Genomic DNA, 17,127 nt, shown 5'->3' with positions numbered 1-17,127 from the left:
TTTTAATGTTAAAGCAACTTAAAAACTAAACAACTACGGGTATGAGTTTATTTATTTTAATATCTTAGTCTTTTTACCATATTTCTGTCTTTAAACATGTCTTTCGTCTTTTGAAAGGGCTTATTATTTTTTTTTTTTTTTAAAAGAGTTGCAATACTTTTTAACAGAGTGTATAAAAGACTTGCATTGGATTTCATGAAATTTATAATTCGAAGAATTTAAAAAAAAAATTGTACGAAAAAATCGGGAATCCCCTTTTAACAAATATCTATACTTTTGCAGCTGCCTATCGCTGGCCATATGCGTGTGTGTCTGTGTGTGTCTATCGCCAGCTGATGCCTTAGCGCTTGCGTATTTTGTTGATATTTGCAAGCCACGCGAGACGAGAAGAGATGCTGCGCCTACTCGTGTCCAATTGCGGCAGGAGCAGCGACTTGTACAGGTAGGGGTCACCGTGCGGGGCCAGGGATACCGATGACCGATCCACCGCAGCCAGCAGCTGCTCGGGAAAACAAAAACACACCCCCCTTGCCCTCACTCGGGTTATGTCATCAATCTATCAATGGCCAACTTATTATTAACCGCCCGTTTTTGCCCACAGTCGCCACCTGCTGCAGCCCTCGCAGCAGCCACTGCCACGCCTCCAGAATGCCGCTCGCCTGATGCGACAACATCTGCGCGGCACGAACCCCAAAGGAGCTTCACATCCATGTCCGCCCACTCCCTCACTGCCGCCCACAAACGCCAGCCGCCTGCTACACACGACACGCCTACTTTTGTGGGGCGGTGGAAGTCTGACCATCGGTTTGGGCGCCCGCTCCTGGTGGGCGGGTCACCGCGGAGCGTTGGTCCACTGCGAGGGAAGCCGGCTGGCCGTTCGCAAGGAGCCGGAGGAGGAAAAGGCGGAGGAGCAGCACTTCGACTGGCAGCGACTGTGGGCCTACCTGGAGCCACATCTCTGGGAGCTCATCGGGGCCGTATGCGTGAGTGCACAGGATGTCGGGGAAACTAGTAGTGCTATCCTATGGCAAGAGAGTAACAAGTTACAAAGAGGGGTATCCTCAAGGATCATGCAAGCAATGTGTTCTATAGACCCTCTTAAGCTCTAAGAGTTTTGTTCGCCAGGAGAGCAATAAGTTAGGAATCCATAGAAACACTTAATCCTAGACCAATGGCCTTATTTTAGGCGAGCCTAGGGATATACATAGTATGAGTCTAGTTAAGAATCTTATTTATCTATAGGTACCAATATATTTCAATTTCAATTATAGATATTATAGATAGATAGATAGGAATGTGGTCAACAACCAGGAAGATAAGAAAAAGACGAAAATCTTGGGGGATAAAACCGAGTAATTAATGCAGTTTTAATACCTGAGAAATTTAGAGTATATTTGAAATTATTTCTATTATAATAGAAATCGATCAGAGTTGGGAGAGGTTTCCATCTTATAAAGTATTAATTTTTTGGTATATGCATATACTTACTATAATCATATTTTTAGTATGAACTATGTTCTTTAGTAATTCTTTTTTAAAATGGGTGCCTAAATATATTTTTACCTAAAAAAGCTAAGTAATCTCCGAAAGAATTCGAGAATTGCAGCACTAATAAAAACAATTTACTAACTTAAATTCCCTATTGGCAGGCTGCCCTGATCGTGGCGTACATCAACATCCGCATACCCAATCTGCTCGGCGATCTGGTCAATACGCTGGCCAGATATGCCAACACATACGTGACGGATCCCATCAACAACTCGTTCGTGAAGGACGTGAGCAAACCGGCCGGCAATCTGATGAGCCTGTACATGCTGCAGTCGGGATTCACCTTCATGTACATCTACCTGTTGAGCCGCGTCGGTGAGCAGATGGCGGCCAAGATGCGGCAGGATCTGTTCACGCAGATCGTCGTCCAGGACATTGCCTTCTTCGATGAGAACCGGACGGGTGAGTTGGTCAACCGACTGACCGCCGATGTGCAGGACTTCAAGACCTCGTTTAAGCAGTTCGTGGCCCAGGGATTGCGCAGCGCTGCTCAGCTGATCGGCGGCAGTATATCGCTCTTCATGATCTCCCCGCACATGGCAGCCATTGCGCTGGCCAGCGTGCCGTGTGTGGTGATGTTCATGTCGTATTTGGGCCGGAAACTGCGCTCGCTGAGCAAAAGTTCGCAGGCGCAGGCGGAACGAGCGACGGGAGTTTGCGAGGAGGCACTGTCGAACATCCGGACGGTTAGATCCAGTGCCTGTGAGTACCGCGAGATGCAGCTGTTCGAGGCGGAGACCAATGAGGCGGCCCGCCTGGCGCAGGAGCTCGGCTACGGCATAGCCATCTTCCAGGGCCTGACCAACTTCTTCCTCAACACACTAGTCCTATCGACGCTCTTCATGGGCGGCCACCTCATGTCCACGGAGAGCCTGTCGCCGGGTGCCCTGATGGCCTTCCTGGTGGCCTCGCAGGGTGTGCAGCGATCCCTGGCCCAGGGATCCATCCTGCTGGGCACCATGATCAGGGGCATGACGGCCGGCAGTCGGGTCTTCGAGTTCCTCTCGCTGCAGCCGCAGGTGGAGCTGCTGCGCGGCTACATCATCCCGCAGGAGCGGCTGCACGGCGAGATTCGGTTCGAGAACGTCTCCTTCGCATATCCCATGCGACCGGATCATGTGAGTATTCGTGGGGTTTCCATGCCAGTCCGGTTTCCTTTTATTTGCCTTGAGGGATATCTTACATTTTTACTAACTCACTAAAGTAAATCAATATAGTATTATTTAAGCTGGTAAGCTGGTAATTCTTTTCTATGTAATATTTACCAACTTCTTATCGCTTCCGCAAATAGATAACAAGTTTATAGCCGCCACAAACGTTTATAGCTAATATTTACGACGAAGTGATAAAAAGATAACCACCAGACTAAAACAAAAAATTAATTTCCTTCCTATGCGAAAACTGATATAGAGCCATACATATGTACAGATTAAATACAACCAATTTTTAGTTAGAAAAGTGTTATACTTAATTGTTACTAAATAGTTAATATTATTTTTAATTATTTTTATATTTTTTATATCTCAGAAAGCCTTAACAATTCGTTTTCCATGCTTAAACTTAAAAATATACAGATTAAATATATCCAATTGTTAGTGTATTCTTATTAAGTAGTTAATATTATATTTAATTATGTTAATATTTTGTATATCTCGGAAAACCTTGATAATTTTAAAGTAAATACTGCGAGGAAGACAAACTTAATAGCAAGTATTATTTAAGTTTTGAATAATTTAAAATCCTTTCCTTAACAACCTATTTTAGGAATTATATTTTAAAATATATAAATAAATAGCATGTTAATACAGGAAAGGCAACTCTGTTTAGGATAGGCAATTTTCCAACCAATTCATGTTTTATAGAACCTACTGACCCTTCCAATTTCTATCCGCCCCGCAGGTGGTGCTCAAGGACTTCAGCCTGACGCTCCGCCCGGGCCAGACGGTGGCCCTGGTGGGAGCCAGTGGATCGGGCAAGTCGACAATAGCCTCGCTGGTGGAACGCTTTTACGAACCCTCGGCGGGCAATATCAAACTGGACGGGTACAAGCTTTCGGACATCTCGCCCTATTGGCTGCGTTCCAATGTCCTCGGTTTCATCGAACAGCAGCCGGTGCTTTTTGGCACCTCAATATTGGAGAATATCCGTTATGGCAAACCGGATGCGGGCGAGGAGGATGTGTTTGCGGCTGCGAGACTGTCGCAATCGCATGACTTTGTGACCGCACTGCCCGATGGATATGCGACGCATGTGGGCGAGCGGGGCACCCAATTGAGCGGCGGCCAGCGGCAACGCATCGCCATTGCCCGGGCGCTGCTGAAAAACCCGCGCATCCTCATCCTGGACGAGGCGACGAGTGCCTTGGACGCCACCAGCGAGGCGGAGGTGCAGAAGGCACTGGACACAGCGGTCAAGAATCGCACCACCCTGGTGATTGCTCATCGGTTGTCCACGATACGAAACGCAGACCTCATCGTCGTCCTTGATCAAGGACGCGTCGTGGAGGTGAGTTGGGCTTTGGTTACTTAATATTGCTCGCATTACACGAAAAAGTAAAGTAATTTTTAAGCCATGTAACTCAAGAGACTAGACTTAGGCTCTTATTAGACTGATTTGTATCCCTATGCTTGCAAATTCCTTTATTTCAGTTACAAGCATTGAAATTTAAAGTGCGAATTCTTTAGATTTTTTTACAATAACTCATACTTCTTGAGTCTTATTTAAGCATGTAGCAATGTTTACTTGAAGATATAAATAAGCTTAATACTCCCATTTCTTAAAAAATGATTTAATGTTTGTATCTTGCATTTTTTAGACCGGCAAACATGACGAACTGATGGCCAAGCGGGGCCTGTACTTCGAGCTGGTGCGTCAGCAGGAGCGACGGGACATCCAGGAGCAAGTTCAGGCCGTGGAGGGCGTGGTGGCCGCCAAGGAGCAGCAGTCAATTGCAGCTGCGACAGTGAGCAGCAGTTCCGGCGGCAGGACGAACACTGCCCAAGGATAGAGGCAATCGTAGGCAAATTGATGATTCCCTGTACACTTAATTTATTAGAACGTTTTGTTTTCACTTTTTTATTTCCAACTGACCAAAAACAAAAAAACTGGTGAGAGACGCTAACAATAAGTATACAATAAAATAGACGCTGAAGACAGTATTGTTTTTGTTATAAAAAGAGAGTATTTCATTGTCATTTTCAAAATGTTCACCGGGTTCCATTGGAAAAGTATGGGAGTGTTAAGATTTATTTGAGATGCACGAGGTCAAATAAAGTTTTAAACTTAAAAATTTTTAGAAAAGCATAAAAATGGAGCTAGACTTTAAAGAATAAGTGCATATTTGTAATTTTTTCAAGATTCTTTTCAAAATGTTCTAAAATATTTTAAAACAACGGCTTTTAGCCAGTACACCGGCCAGCAAAGACACATACCTCCTGACCTTTTAGAGTGACTGTTTTTGCAATACTATGTTATCGATGCTTCGAGTGCATCGATGACATTGATGTTGTCATCGATGTTTGTCCACCACTAGTATTTTATTTTGTGTGGTTTTGTTGTTGTTTTGTTTATTATGCATTTGTTTTTTATTGTTTGAGTTGGCGAGTTTGTGCGTTACATTAAATCCAAACCATTTCGGCAGACGTGGTTCGCAATCGCGGTTAATAATTGCATGGCGGGAATTAAAGTTAAATAAGAAAATGTGCGACAAGTCAATAGCAATACAAACGAACAATTATGTAAGTGTGTGTGTGTTTTAGTTTAGTTTGGTGTACAAAAGCGACAACAACATTGAACTAAAACAACAACAAAGTGGTAACAATAGACGCGCATGTTGGTAAAACCAGTTGTTGTACTTGTTGTTGTTGGATCTGCTAATGTCGTTGTTGTTCCCGTTCCCCCACACAAATTTTCTAGCAGTGTATGTGTGTGCAGCACCTGTACGCGTGTTCGTGTGCGCCTCCGGGCACGTGTGTGTGCGTTGTGCTTCTGCCTTTGCACAGTGGGCAAATTGATCAATTTTACTGGTCAAAAATATACAAATTGGCTCAGTGAATTAATTGCCTTAATTAACATAAATTGGAGAGCAAGTCATAATAGCTACAGTTGATCAAGCGGAATCAGTATATATTTCGGTTAATAACTATTAAGTTTAACTATTCTGTGTGCTTAACGATCAGAAGCGTCATTCCTAAGTGGACAATATTTAATTTTCTAATTATTTTCGGGGTTTTTTTTATAAAAATGTATTTGTAAAGTTGTGAGCAATAGACAAACAAACAAAAGTTTATTTAGAAAAAACAAAATTTAGTTCTTTAAATTAATGGTTGATTCTACAAGGTGCTGTTATATATTTTAAGAAAAGAGAACAAGCTTAAGTTCGTTTTCCAATCCCAATCGATTCATATATATTTGTACATCGAAATACCTTCTTTTAAGATAATATTTAAAATAAAGTGCCAGCATTGTGCTTAACAATAAAAAAATTAATAAGATATTTGTTATTGTACAGTTTTAGTTAAAAAAAAAGCCTGCGGTAAAGAAAGAAATTAGGAGAACATTAACCCCAAATATTTAAAGAAGCTTTAATCGAGCCCACTGTGTCGGCATGCAGGTGTGAGTGCAAGCGTACGTTTGGATGGCGCATTCGTCATTCATTGCCTAAGCTTACGCGGGCGGGAGCGGGATGGCGAGCACAACAACTACAGTTAGCTCAGCTGAAGTGCAATTGCAATTCCAGAGAGCCGCGATTGTTGTTGCATCAACTCCGTTTTCACGGTCAATGTTGAGAAATATACATTTGCCTATTTTACATACGGCTCACTGTATGTATGCAATATTTCGATCATCGACAAAATCAGGCGGTCTCTGCATTCCAGTGGAATGGAGCTGACTCAGGATCGCAGTCTTTATCGCGAGTGATCCATTTCCTCAAGTGAACCCTATACGTATGACTATCAAGTCACTTATTTTGTTTTGTCATTAATTTAGTTGTGATTGTTTCTGAAAATATTTGCAGTAGCCATCGCTTCGGGGAAAATATTTAACTTGTTGTTTAAAGCACATCATTCAGTATCACTCATTTAATAGATAAACATTAAATATACAGTATAAGTAATACATTCTTAAGATACAATTAGATCTAGTAGGTCCCTAAAAACTTCAAAGTTCTTATTTTATTTTTTAGAGATATCTGCAGATAATCTTCTTTGTCGGTATGTTTTTATCTACGTAACGCTAAAAGCTGTTGGGAATTTTAACAAAAAAAAATTTGTAATAAGCATATTAAAGAATTGGAATATTAGATATATCAATATATGGGAGTTTTAACAAATAAAAAAGTAGTTCATTAGAGTAACGAAGAATGGTTTAATATTAGATAATCTCCAATTGTCCTATTTTGTAAGCACAGAGATTTGGATTTAGTTATCTTCAAGAAAAATAGTCAAACAACTGGTTATATGTTCCTTTTCTACGGGTTTTTATAAAGGTTATTATCTTATCTTTTCCTCAAAAAAATTACATTCAACTACACTGTATACAGAATACTTAAACCCTATTTACACAGATGTTTAAATTGGCATTGACTGTGGGATTACGACACTAAATTACCTTTAACAATGAAGTTAACAAATCAAATCGAAATCAAAGAAGTGCTTTGAAGCACCAATTGAGTTGCCTGATATACTTATATCATTTTCCAATAATGATGATTGATTGATATTTAAGAGCGATAACTTATTTACAGGACGGCATTTGCCTATTTGTAATAGTACATTCACCTATGCGTTGATTTAACTTAGTTTTACTGCCCTGTTTACGATTGTTGATATTTTTGTCGTGACTGATAGTCTATATTTACTATATTTAATACTTTCTCCGTCATTCACTAATATCTTTCGTTTTTTTTCTACAGTGCTAACGTTATCGGGCCAAGGCACAAAAACATTCCATGCATCATCAACAGCGCCTGCGGGCAAATGGTGGACGCGGAGGATCCGGATTGGTTTCAGGATCGGGAACCGGAATGGGAACGGGAGGACATCCGCCCCTGTGCGCCCATTGCCGGGGTCAACTGCTGCCCCATCCGGAGGAGCCCATCGTGATGGCCTTGGGCCAGCAATGGCACTGCGATTGCTTCCGCTGCTCCGTTTGCGAGGGCCACCTGCACAACTGGTACTTCGAGCGCGAGGGACTACTGTACTGCCGGGAGGACTACTACGGCCGGTTCGGTGATGCCTGCCAGCAGTGTACGGCCATTATTACCGGGCCCGTCATGGTCGCCGGCGAACATAAATTCCATCCAGAGTGCTTCTGCTGCACAGCATGTGGCTCCTTCATCGGCGAGGGTGAATCGTATGCGCTGGTCGAGCGATCGAAGCTCTACTGTGGCCAGTGCTACGGCAAGCGTTCCTGCCAGCCGGCGGATGCCAAGGCGCGGATCACGACGGCCGGCAAGCCGATGCACTCCATCCGGCTGGTCGAGATCCCCAAGGACGCCACCCCGGGCCTGAGGGTCGACGGAGTCGCCCTGGACGACGGCTGTCCCACAGTCCGCATTACAGAGTAAGAAACGCCCTGAAATTTGAGCAAATCACAACATCATCCTGACTAAAATTCATCATGTAGTGGATCATATATCATGATTCAATGTTCCCTCTACGTTTTGTTTTTAATATTAAAGGTCCTATGACACGTACTTTATTTTTGACTAACTGACTGTTTTTGTTTTAAGAAGCTAAACAACAGTTATTAAACTTATAATAAATATACGTTTCATATACTTAAAAAAAATATTATTTTGATCATGTTTAGGTTGCTTTAAGTTTAGAAAATAATTTCAATCAGTAAAAAATCAAGCAAGTGTCATAAGGTCGTAAGAAAACAAGAATATTTACCTAAAATATTTCTAAATTAAAGAAGTTCACATACGTTCTTATTAATAAAGTCATAAAAAAAGGGCTCATTCATAAAACCTTAACTAAAATTCAATTTCTACTTTGAACATTTTTTAATGGATGATAAATAAATTAACAACATTTGATAAATAGTATTTCTATTTTTTTTAAGAAAAAATCAAACTTTAAAACTATACATACAATTTTTTTATTTTCTAACGATCTAAGCGCATTTGCTACTTTTGTCAATGTATTTTTAAAAAGTAAACCCATAAGGAAAAAACAAAAAACATTTTTTTTTTTTATTATAATGTTTTGGTATTTACCACATTTTGGCATTCAACACGTGTAAGTAATGCATAGCTACATATTTGCACTGGCAAATCAAAAATAATTAACATAGATTATTTGCATTTAAAATTCAAATCAATTACATTTGTAGCATTTACCTATACTTAAACCCTATTATAATAGCATTAAATGAATTGTCCTCTTTTTAGGTATTGATTTATTCGTGACTTGCTTTTGTTTGTAATTGAGTTGCGCTATGCAAAAGTATTTATATTAGTTAGCTTCAGTGAAGCACTGGTCATCCCATAATCTCAAACTAATTTCGTCCTATGCCTCTTTCTGCATTCCCTTTAAAAACATGCTTACCTAAAATAAACGAAATTGCGAACAGCCTGTTCTGTAACTTCTTCTTTTGGCTGACCTCGGTGGCGGAACAGTGCTGTGGGGCGCCATATAGGTAACACTCCCCTAAAAAACAAACAAAAAATTAACAAAAACCATCTAAGCTAGTAACCTTCCAACGAAACCACTCTAATCTCTGTTTTATATATCTTCCCCACCAGGATCGATGTAAATCTTACGAATTTGCACATTGGCGATCGCATACTGGAGGTGAACGGCACGCCCGTTAGTGATTCCTCAGTGGAGCAGATCGATAAACTGATCCGCAGCAATGAGAAGATGCTCCAGCTGACGGTGGAACATGATCCGGTGCAAGTGTGCCGCTCCTGCAGCCAGGCGGACATCCAAAGGGCCATGTCTGCGTCCACACTCATCCTGCCGCTCAGCACATCGGCATCCAGTGTGGAGGTGGGCAGGGAGCGGCTCTACAAGACACCGGGCGAACAGGGATCGAAGGCCAGGAAACTGAGGCAAGTCACCAATGTCTCAACCACCATACCACCGCCAGCCGCCGCCACCACCGCCGCCGGAGGAGGAGCTATCGCAATGACGCAACTGAAGGAGAAGGAGCGCTGCTCCAGTCTCTCCAAGTTGCTCGATGAACAGCATCAGGCGCAACAGCATTCGGCCCACCCGCAGCTCTACGATCTGTCCAGAACGCAATCCTGTCGTGTGGTCCAGAAACCCCAGCGGATCTTTCGTGCATCGGATCTTGTGATAGGCGAAAAGCTGGGCGAGGGCTTCTTTGGCAAGGTGTTCAAGGTGACCCATCGGCAGAGTGGCGAGGTGATGGTACTCAAGGAACTGCATCGTGCCGACGAGGAGGCCCAAAGGAATTTCATCAAGGAGGTGGCCGTCCTTCGTCTGCTGGACCATCGGCATGTGCTCAAGTTCATTGGTGTGCTGTACAAGGATAAGAAACTGCACATGGTCACGGAATATGTGGCCGGCGGTTGTCTCAAGGAGCTTATCCACGATCCAGCGCAGATTCTGTCCTGGCCGCAGCGCGTCTGCCTGGCCAGGGATATTGCCTGCGGCATGAGCTACCTGCACTCGATGAACATCATCCATCGCGATCTGAATTCGATGAATTGCCTGGTGCGCGAGGATCGATCGGTTATAGTGGCGGACTTTGGACTGGCACGCAGTGTGGATGCACCGCGCCTGCCCGGTGGAGTGTCATCCACGGACCGCGGTGGCAATATGACGCCGGGCGGTTATGGTTCAGGAGCTGGCAGCGATGCGGCCATGTCGCCGAGCGGAACTCTGAGGCGCAGCAAGAGCAGGCAGCGCCGGCAGCGGTACACCGTGGTGGGCAATCCCTACTGGATGGCGCCCGAGATGATGAAGGGCCTCAAGTACGACGAGAAGGTCGACGTCTTCTCCTTCGGCATCATGCTGTGTGAGGTGAGAATGAGTTCTTATAGTTGAAAGACAGAAAGGATGCTAGGTTCGGAAGGTTTGAGTTCAATAACTCATAGCATTCATGTGAAAAATGCATATAAATATACCAATAGTTCCTATAACAGCTATATGTTATATATATATATATAACAGCAATTTGGTTAATTTGTTTCATATTATATTTTATTTTCCGATCGTTTCTATGGCAGCTTTATGATCTAGTCGTCTAGTTAAAAAACAATTCTATTTTAAACTCAGATATTGTAAATAAAAAAGTTAACAAAAATAACGAAGCTAGAATTTATCCATAATTTTTTCGTCTGCTTTAAAACGGAAAGAACATTTGTATGATCTGATCAACATTTTTCTTACTTTATGTGTATGTCTTCTCCACTTTGTTAAAACTTTTGACCAAAACTAGCAACTAGTGCAAGGATGTAAAAAACCGAAATTGGATGAACAACAAAGCTTTTTGTAAATAGTGCAGCATTTATTATGTATACATATATGCTTTTAAAAGTATATACTGAGTGGATATTGCAACATTTACCAACTTATTTAATATATTTGTTTACCAAAACTCTTGCAGATCATTGGCCGAGTGGAAGCCGATCCCGATTTCATGCCCCGCAACTCAGACTTCAGTCTCAATCAGCAGGAGTTTCGTGAGAAGTTCTGCGCCCAGTGTCCGGAGCCTTTCATAAAAGTGGCCTTTGTGTGCTGCGACCTCAATCCGGATCTGCGTCCTTGCTTCGAAACCCTGCACGTGTGGCTTTTGCGGCTGGCCGACGATCTGGCCGCCGAGCGTGTGCCACCCGAGCGCCTGCTGCACGAGATCGAGACCTTCCATGAGTGGTATGCCAGCTCCGAGGATGCCCTGTCACCCACCTCCCAGCGCAGCTTGAATAACCTCGATGAGCTGGTGAAGATTGCGGCGGAATCGGAAGTTTCCAGCGTGGAAAAGGAGAAGGAGAACCTGGTGATCAAGCCGCAGGATATACCCAAATCGCCGCATCTCGGCAAGGATTTCTCGCCGAGTGGCGAGCGATTGCGTGACAGTATGCGGGCCAGGCGTCGCCAGCGCTTTCTGGGCGCCCAGGAGGAGCGTCGTAATCTCACCCCCGAGACCGAGTCCAAGGAGAGGGCTTTGAAGAAGGCCTTGAAGAAGTGTCGCCCGTTTGGCGAACGAGGTTACCTGGTGGACCTGCGACCCGGGGCCGAACTGCAGCTGCAGGATGTAAGGGATTTGAACACCTATTCCGATGTTGATTCCAGCTGCGATACGAGTTTGAATTACCACGAAGTGAACAATTTGCCAGCCCCGCAAGAGGATGAGAAGCCCGTCGTCGAGCAGGCGACCAAGGAGGAACTGAACGAGAGCACAAACAGAGCCGATCCCCAGCACCATCGCCTGGCCATCGACGATATGCGCAATCGGTTGCATCAGTGCCGCAGCAAGTTCGAGCATTTGGAGGAGGCCAGCAGGCGGAACTTCAACCAGTCGCAGCACTCTATGAGGAACTTTTTTAAGACACCCCCCGTGGCCCTTAAGATGTTCCAGCGCTTGGAGCACGAGGCTGCCGCCCTGAATGGTGGCAATAATTGCCCACCGCCGCCACCGCGCACTCAGCGCATCAATCAGACGCCTATATTTGGAAGAAAGAATCCGCCCGTGTCGATGGTGGGGCAAAAACTGCAGCATGCCGAATCCCTGGAGAACCTGGCCACCAGCGGCGTTGGCAAACAGTTGGCCACACCAGCGCCGAAGAGGAGCAAGGCCACGGCGACGACGACAAAGAGCCAGATCAGTAGTAGCACCAGCAGTAGTACCAACCCGCCACTCTTCCTGCCGCCCACCTTGAATAGCAATGGCAATGTGACCAACACCACCACCACCACCGCCGCTAGTTGTCCACCAACCGCCTCGGATTGGCTGCCCAAGAAGCACAAGCTGACGCTGCCACTTCCGCCGCAGCTGCCAACACAGCGGGCAAGCAACAATCATCGCCAGCCCACGAGCAATGGCAAAGGAAAGCCACTAAAGGCGCCGCCAAGTCGCCAGGCCCAAGGAAACCCCGCCAGCAACTGCGTCTCTCCCACCAGAAGCAACCGCCCCGGGTCGCCCAGCAAGCATCTAGCCCAGAGGCACACCGCTGCCACGGCCCAGCGATTGACAAATGGTAAAGATTTCAATAAGATTCCAATCAGGATATATAATGTTGTGTAAAAATGTCAATCATTCATATTCTATATTTAATACACGGAGTTTGAGAAACGTAGAACTTATATCTTAGATTAGAAGTCACTATTATAGTAGCTTTTACTATAGCTTATAATATCTATAAGGAAACTGTCACTATTCTACTAGCATATAGGTGTACTATCATGTTTGATATTTATAAGAAAACCAGAGGAAAGTTTTTTAAGCCATAACTAAAGTCTGTCCTTCTCTTCTCTCTCCAGCGGTGGCTGCTCACCAACAGCAGCAGCAGCAACAGTCCTCGAAGACGACGCGCCTGAACATCCTGAGTCCGGAGAAGGTACATCGCCTGGGAGCCCGCCTCAGCGATCAGAAGCAGAAGATGCGCGAGGAGGCAGCGGCGACAGCCTCATCCCTTGGAGCAATAGGAGCAGGAGCAGGATCTGTGGCCTCGACAGCGGCGGGTTCTTTGAATGGTCACCTGCAGGGTCATCGAACTGGGACCGCCGGATCGGCGAGTCCGGCGGGCATGGAAAGGAGAAGGCGGGCCGCACCACCGCCACCCGTTCGCACGCATTTCAATACGCGCTGCTAGCCCTGGATATTGGCCATACGCTATATACTCCATGTACTCGGTTGTCAAGTGTTGTGCGCAATTTATTGTTCCACTCAGGAAGCTGTTGTTTTACTGACTAACTGTCGTAATAAGCCCAACTTTTTTCACAATGTAACTGTTGTAAGTCGTAATAACGTTCACATTTGTACTTTACAAAAAGAAACTATCCATATTCCTAGTATAGCCCGAAATTTCTGTAACATTTTTCCATAGTCATTCTGTATAACATGACATTTTGTATAACTATGTGTAATGCCTTTTAAATGTAAATAACTTAATGAACCAGTGAACTGTTGCGCTGTTGAAAACGCAAATGTTATACGCACATGACAAAATTCAATTCATTCCAACAAAAGTGTTTTTTTTTTTTATATTCTAACATTTGATCTTAAGTTTAAGCTAAACGAAGGTTAAGTGCCTGTTGAGAAAAAGAAAACCGACAAGTTGCAATATTTACTTAGATTGTATAAACCAAGCGAATAATTATAGTAGTTAAGATTACAGGGTAACAACTGTTCCGACTAACCTAAAGAACTCAACTAAAATGCTAAGCAATTCATTGTTTAACCCACTATTGTCTGACATAAAGTAATAATGAGAAGGAGATAGAAGTACGGATGAAGAGAGAAGGAAGAAACTTGTGCCATGAAGCTGAGCGAAGAACGAAGAATCTGAAGAATCTGCGAGGAGAGGAGCCCACCCACAACAAACAAAAAAAGACAAAGGAACGAAAAGAACTTGAACTAACTAGACAAATTGTGGTTTAAATATTTTTTGATATACACCATATATAAATGTATTTATATATATATATATATATATTCCATAACTATATAGATAAACGTATTCCAAGTTAGTGCTTAAATCTAATTTATTATTTATCGAATTTCCACCCATCCATCCGCCCCCCATTCCATGAACAATAATTAACAATGCTAAGAAACCACTCTTTTTGTATTTTGGAGGAAAAGTCTAACTTGTATAATGATATAAGAATGTTTTTGCTCAAAGGCAATTTAGTTTTAAGTAATACACACACACACACACACACGCTAACTGTTATACAAAACACGCACACGCTCAAGCCTAATACTGTTATACTGTTAAACTGTGTACTTTATATAGCCATTATATACATAAACCTATATTTAGGATCGAAACGCTTTGCAATTAACAGCTTCTATAAGACACTTGAGCCCGGCCACTGTTATACGAACGTATGCCAGTATAACAGTGGCTCTGCCCAAACGATCTAGCATTTAACTATCTATATACAACAGAAATATGTGCGATATTTTTTATATGCAGTTGCTGTAATATGTTGTACTTTGACTCCACTCCACATTGTAACTAAGTTTATACGCCTGCTATTCGAGGTTAATGAAATATTTCAAATACTTTCGAGTACCTAACTTAGTTCGGTATACTCATTATACCATTGAACAGATATAATCAGTATAGCAACATTTTTCTACCAATTTGTAAATAAGTTTACTAACTAGTAATGTTTTTGTTGCCTAGTTTTTTGGGTATAAGAAAGATTTTTATTTCCAAACAAAGGAAAAGCCTGCGTATAAACGTGGTGTATGACTCTCCTTTTAATTTAATTTTAATAATTTTTTTGTTAATAAAAAATGCAAATTGGAAAAAATAAATAAACAAACCGAATACGTGTATTTTTGATGGGATTTTATACAATTGTGCTATAAAACATTTACAATTTCTTGTGATTTAACAATAAATGCACACAAAAAAAAAGTGATTGGTAAATTTGACCAGTACTGAAATATAAAAATAGTAAGTATTTTATTGTTGCATTGGTTACTATTCAATAGTAAAACAACCATAAAACGGTAAGATGTGGGTATTTTGTTGTTGGAAGAGTATCTATTTGGTTGGTCAAATTGACAATTCGATGGTTTGGAACCATTTTACTATTATGATGGACAATTTTACTTAAATGTTTTTTGTGTGTCCATGTCAAGAAACAAGGAGACAAGAAAGCTAAGTTTCTATACCCTTGCAGGTGGTTCCCATGAAGCACTGTATGTACAGAGCTTTCGGATTTTTAGAAAACCAAAAAAAAAACAAGGGAGAACGCTATAGTCGAGTACCTCGACTATCAGATACCCGTTACTCAGCTTAAGCGACCAAAGGGAAATGGAGATATGCAAGCAGCAAAGCGAGATTTAAATGCGCCACCTACCGGCGGAAGACAGATTTAAGCGTTGTGTGCGTTAGGGTAGGCGTGACAAATTCATTGTTCAATAGAATAAGTTAGCCGCGCACTTTGCTCTCTCTGAGCGCCGGCAGTGCTTTTCTCTTTGCCGCTAAGTTCGGCCGGCAACTATTTACATACACACACATACACGCGTAAAAACATTTCGCACTGTCTGGCTCTGACGTCATAGCTTTTTTTCTTGGGAGGTTTGTGGGCGTTAGAGTGGGCGTAGAAAAATTTTTTTTGGGTCAATCGATAGGTATGGACAAGACTAATACATTTCAGTTAAAATTTTCTATCTAACATCAAAACTGTAGGAGCCACAGTTTTGGGCGGTTTGTGGGCGTTAGAGTGGGCGTGGCACTCTACTGAAACAAACTTGCGCTGCGTAAGAAGCTCAGGAATCTGCTCGCCAAATCTCAATAGCCTAGCTCTCATAGTTTCCGAGATCTCAGCGTTCATCCGGACAGACGGACAGACGGACATGGCTAGATCGACTCGGCTAGTGATCCTGATCAAGAATATATATACTTTATGGGGTCGGAAACGCTTCCTTCTGCCTGTTACATACTTTCCGACGAATCTAGTATACCCTTTTACTCTACGAGTAACGGGTATAATTACAGAAATATTAAGTTATTGTTCCATTTAAATTTACTGCCGTATATGTGTACCGAAAACTAATTATAATGGTCTTTGTATTATTTTGACATTTATTTTTGATCCTTCCCAGGCAGCTATATGATATTGCAGACCAATTTGTATTAAATTGAATTTGTAATTCTGAAATATTAAAAAAATGTTATATACCGGAGTAGAAGACAATATGATCAAAAAGATCAAAGCTATAATTATATTCTTATTATTTTCCCAATTATTATCCGATCGATCCTATAAAATAGTTGTACGATTTTTTTTATTTTATTCAAAATTCTGAAATATTAAAAGAATGATATTACCAAGAGTAGAAGTTAATATGTAAAAAAAATATTTTTTTTTATCATTCCTATAGGAGCTATAGGATATAGTTTTCCGATCCGTCTAGTTCCGACTTATATAACACCGGCAATGAAAATAAGACTATTGGAAAGGATTCATCCTGATTGCATCAAAACTGAGAGACTGTTATGCGTAGAAACGGACAAACGGACGGACAGACGGACATGGCTAAATCGAATCGTCTAGTGATACTGATCAAGAATATGTATACCCCCTACCCCTTATATCCTATAAGGATCTTTCATTTCTAGACGTTTAGGCCTGTTTTTGAAATAAATTATAAAATCCGCGTACATTTGCGCTTGTGATGGGCCTAGACAGATGTCCTTGACTGTGGCGCAGTTAAAAAAGGGGGGGCGAAAAGAAAGGGCCCCGTCGCGAGCTCTTGTTCGTGTTTATCTGTATCTAGTTGCTCCTTTTCCGCATTGTCCTTTTGCAGGATATACGCACAGATATGGAATTTGTCCCAGACCATGGTCGGGAAATCGATGCAGGCCAACAGCCCAGGACAATACGAACACCGAAACGTCTATGTATACATCCTTGCAAT

The 17,127-nt window shown here is 42.5% G+C and overlaps 2 protein-coding genes across 4 annotated transcripts; both read left to right on the top strand.

Moving 5' to 3' along the window:
• Positions 1–283: 283 nt before the first annotated feature.
• On the top strand, positions 284–4,706 carry LOC119557475 (mitochondrial potassium channel ATP-binding subunit). The gene is made up of 5 exons (XM_037870244.1): positions 284–442; positions 602–983; positions 1,650–2,666; positions 3,448–4,053; positions 4,364–4,706. The coding sequence occupies exons 1-5, from the start codon at positions 393–395 to the stop codon at positions 4,553–4,555; spliced, it is 2,247 nt and encodes a 748-aa protein (XP_037726172.1). The 5' UTR covers positions 284–392; the 3' UTR covers positions 4,556–4,706.
• Positions 4,707–5,084: 378 nt separating this feature from the next.
• Positions 5,085–13,600, top strand: LOC119556471 (LIM domain kinase 1). Of its 3 annotated transcripts, XM_037868719.1 has the most exons (6): positions 5,085–5,285; positions 7,463–8,112; positions 9,127–9,192; positions 9,299–10,544; positions 11,131–12,721; positions 13,005–13,600. In XM_037868719.1, exons 2-6 carry the CDS (start codon positions 7,499–7,501, stop codon positions 13,334–13,336), a joined length of 3,849 nt encoding a protein of 1,282 aa, XP_037724647.1. In that variant the 5' UTR covers positions 5,085–5,285; positions 7,463–7,498; the 3' UTR covers positions 13,337–13,600. The 3 variants fall into 3 exon arrangements, with proteins under 3 accessions (XP_037724647.1, XP_037724648.1, XP_037724649.1); XM_037868720.1 differs by lacking the exon at positions 9,127–9,192 and having other exon boundaries at positions 5,086–5,285; XM_037868721.1 differs by lacking the exons at positions 5,085–5,285; positions 7,463–8,112; positions 9,127–9,192 and adding an exon at positions 8,709–8,792.
• Positions 13,601–17,127: the final 3,527 nt, after the last annotated feature.

The sequence above is a fragment of the Drosophila subpulchrella genome, chromosome X (genome assembly GCF_014743375.2).
Source record: "Drosophila subpulchrella strain 33 F10 #4 breed RU33 chromosome X, RU_Dsub_v1.1 Primary Assembly, whole genome shotgun sequence".
Taxonomy (NCBI): Eukaryota; Metazoa; Arthropoda; class Insecta; order Diptera; family Drosophilidae; genus Drosophila; species Drosophila subpulchrella.
This window is presented reverse-complemented; position numbering and strand designations above follow the sequence as displayed.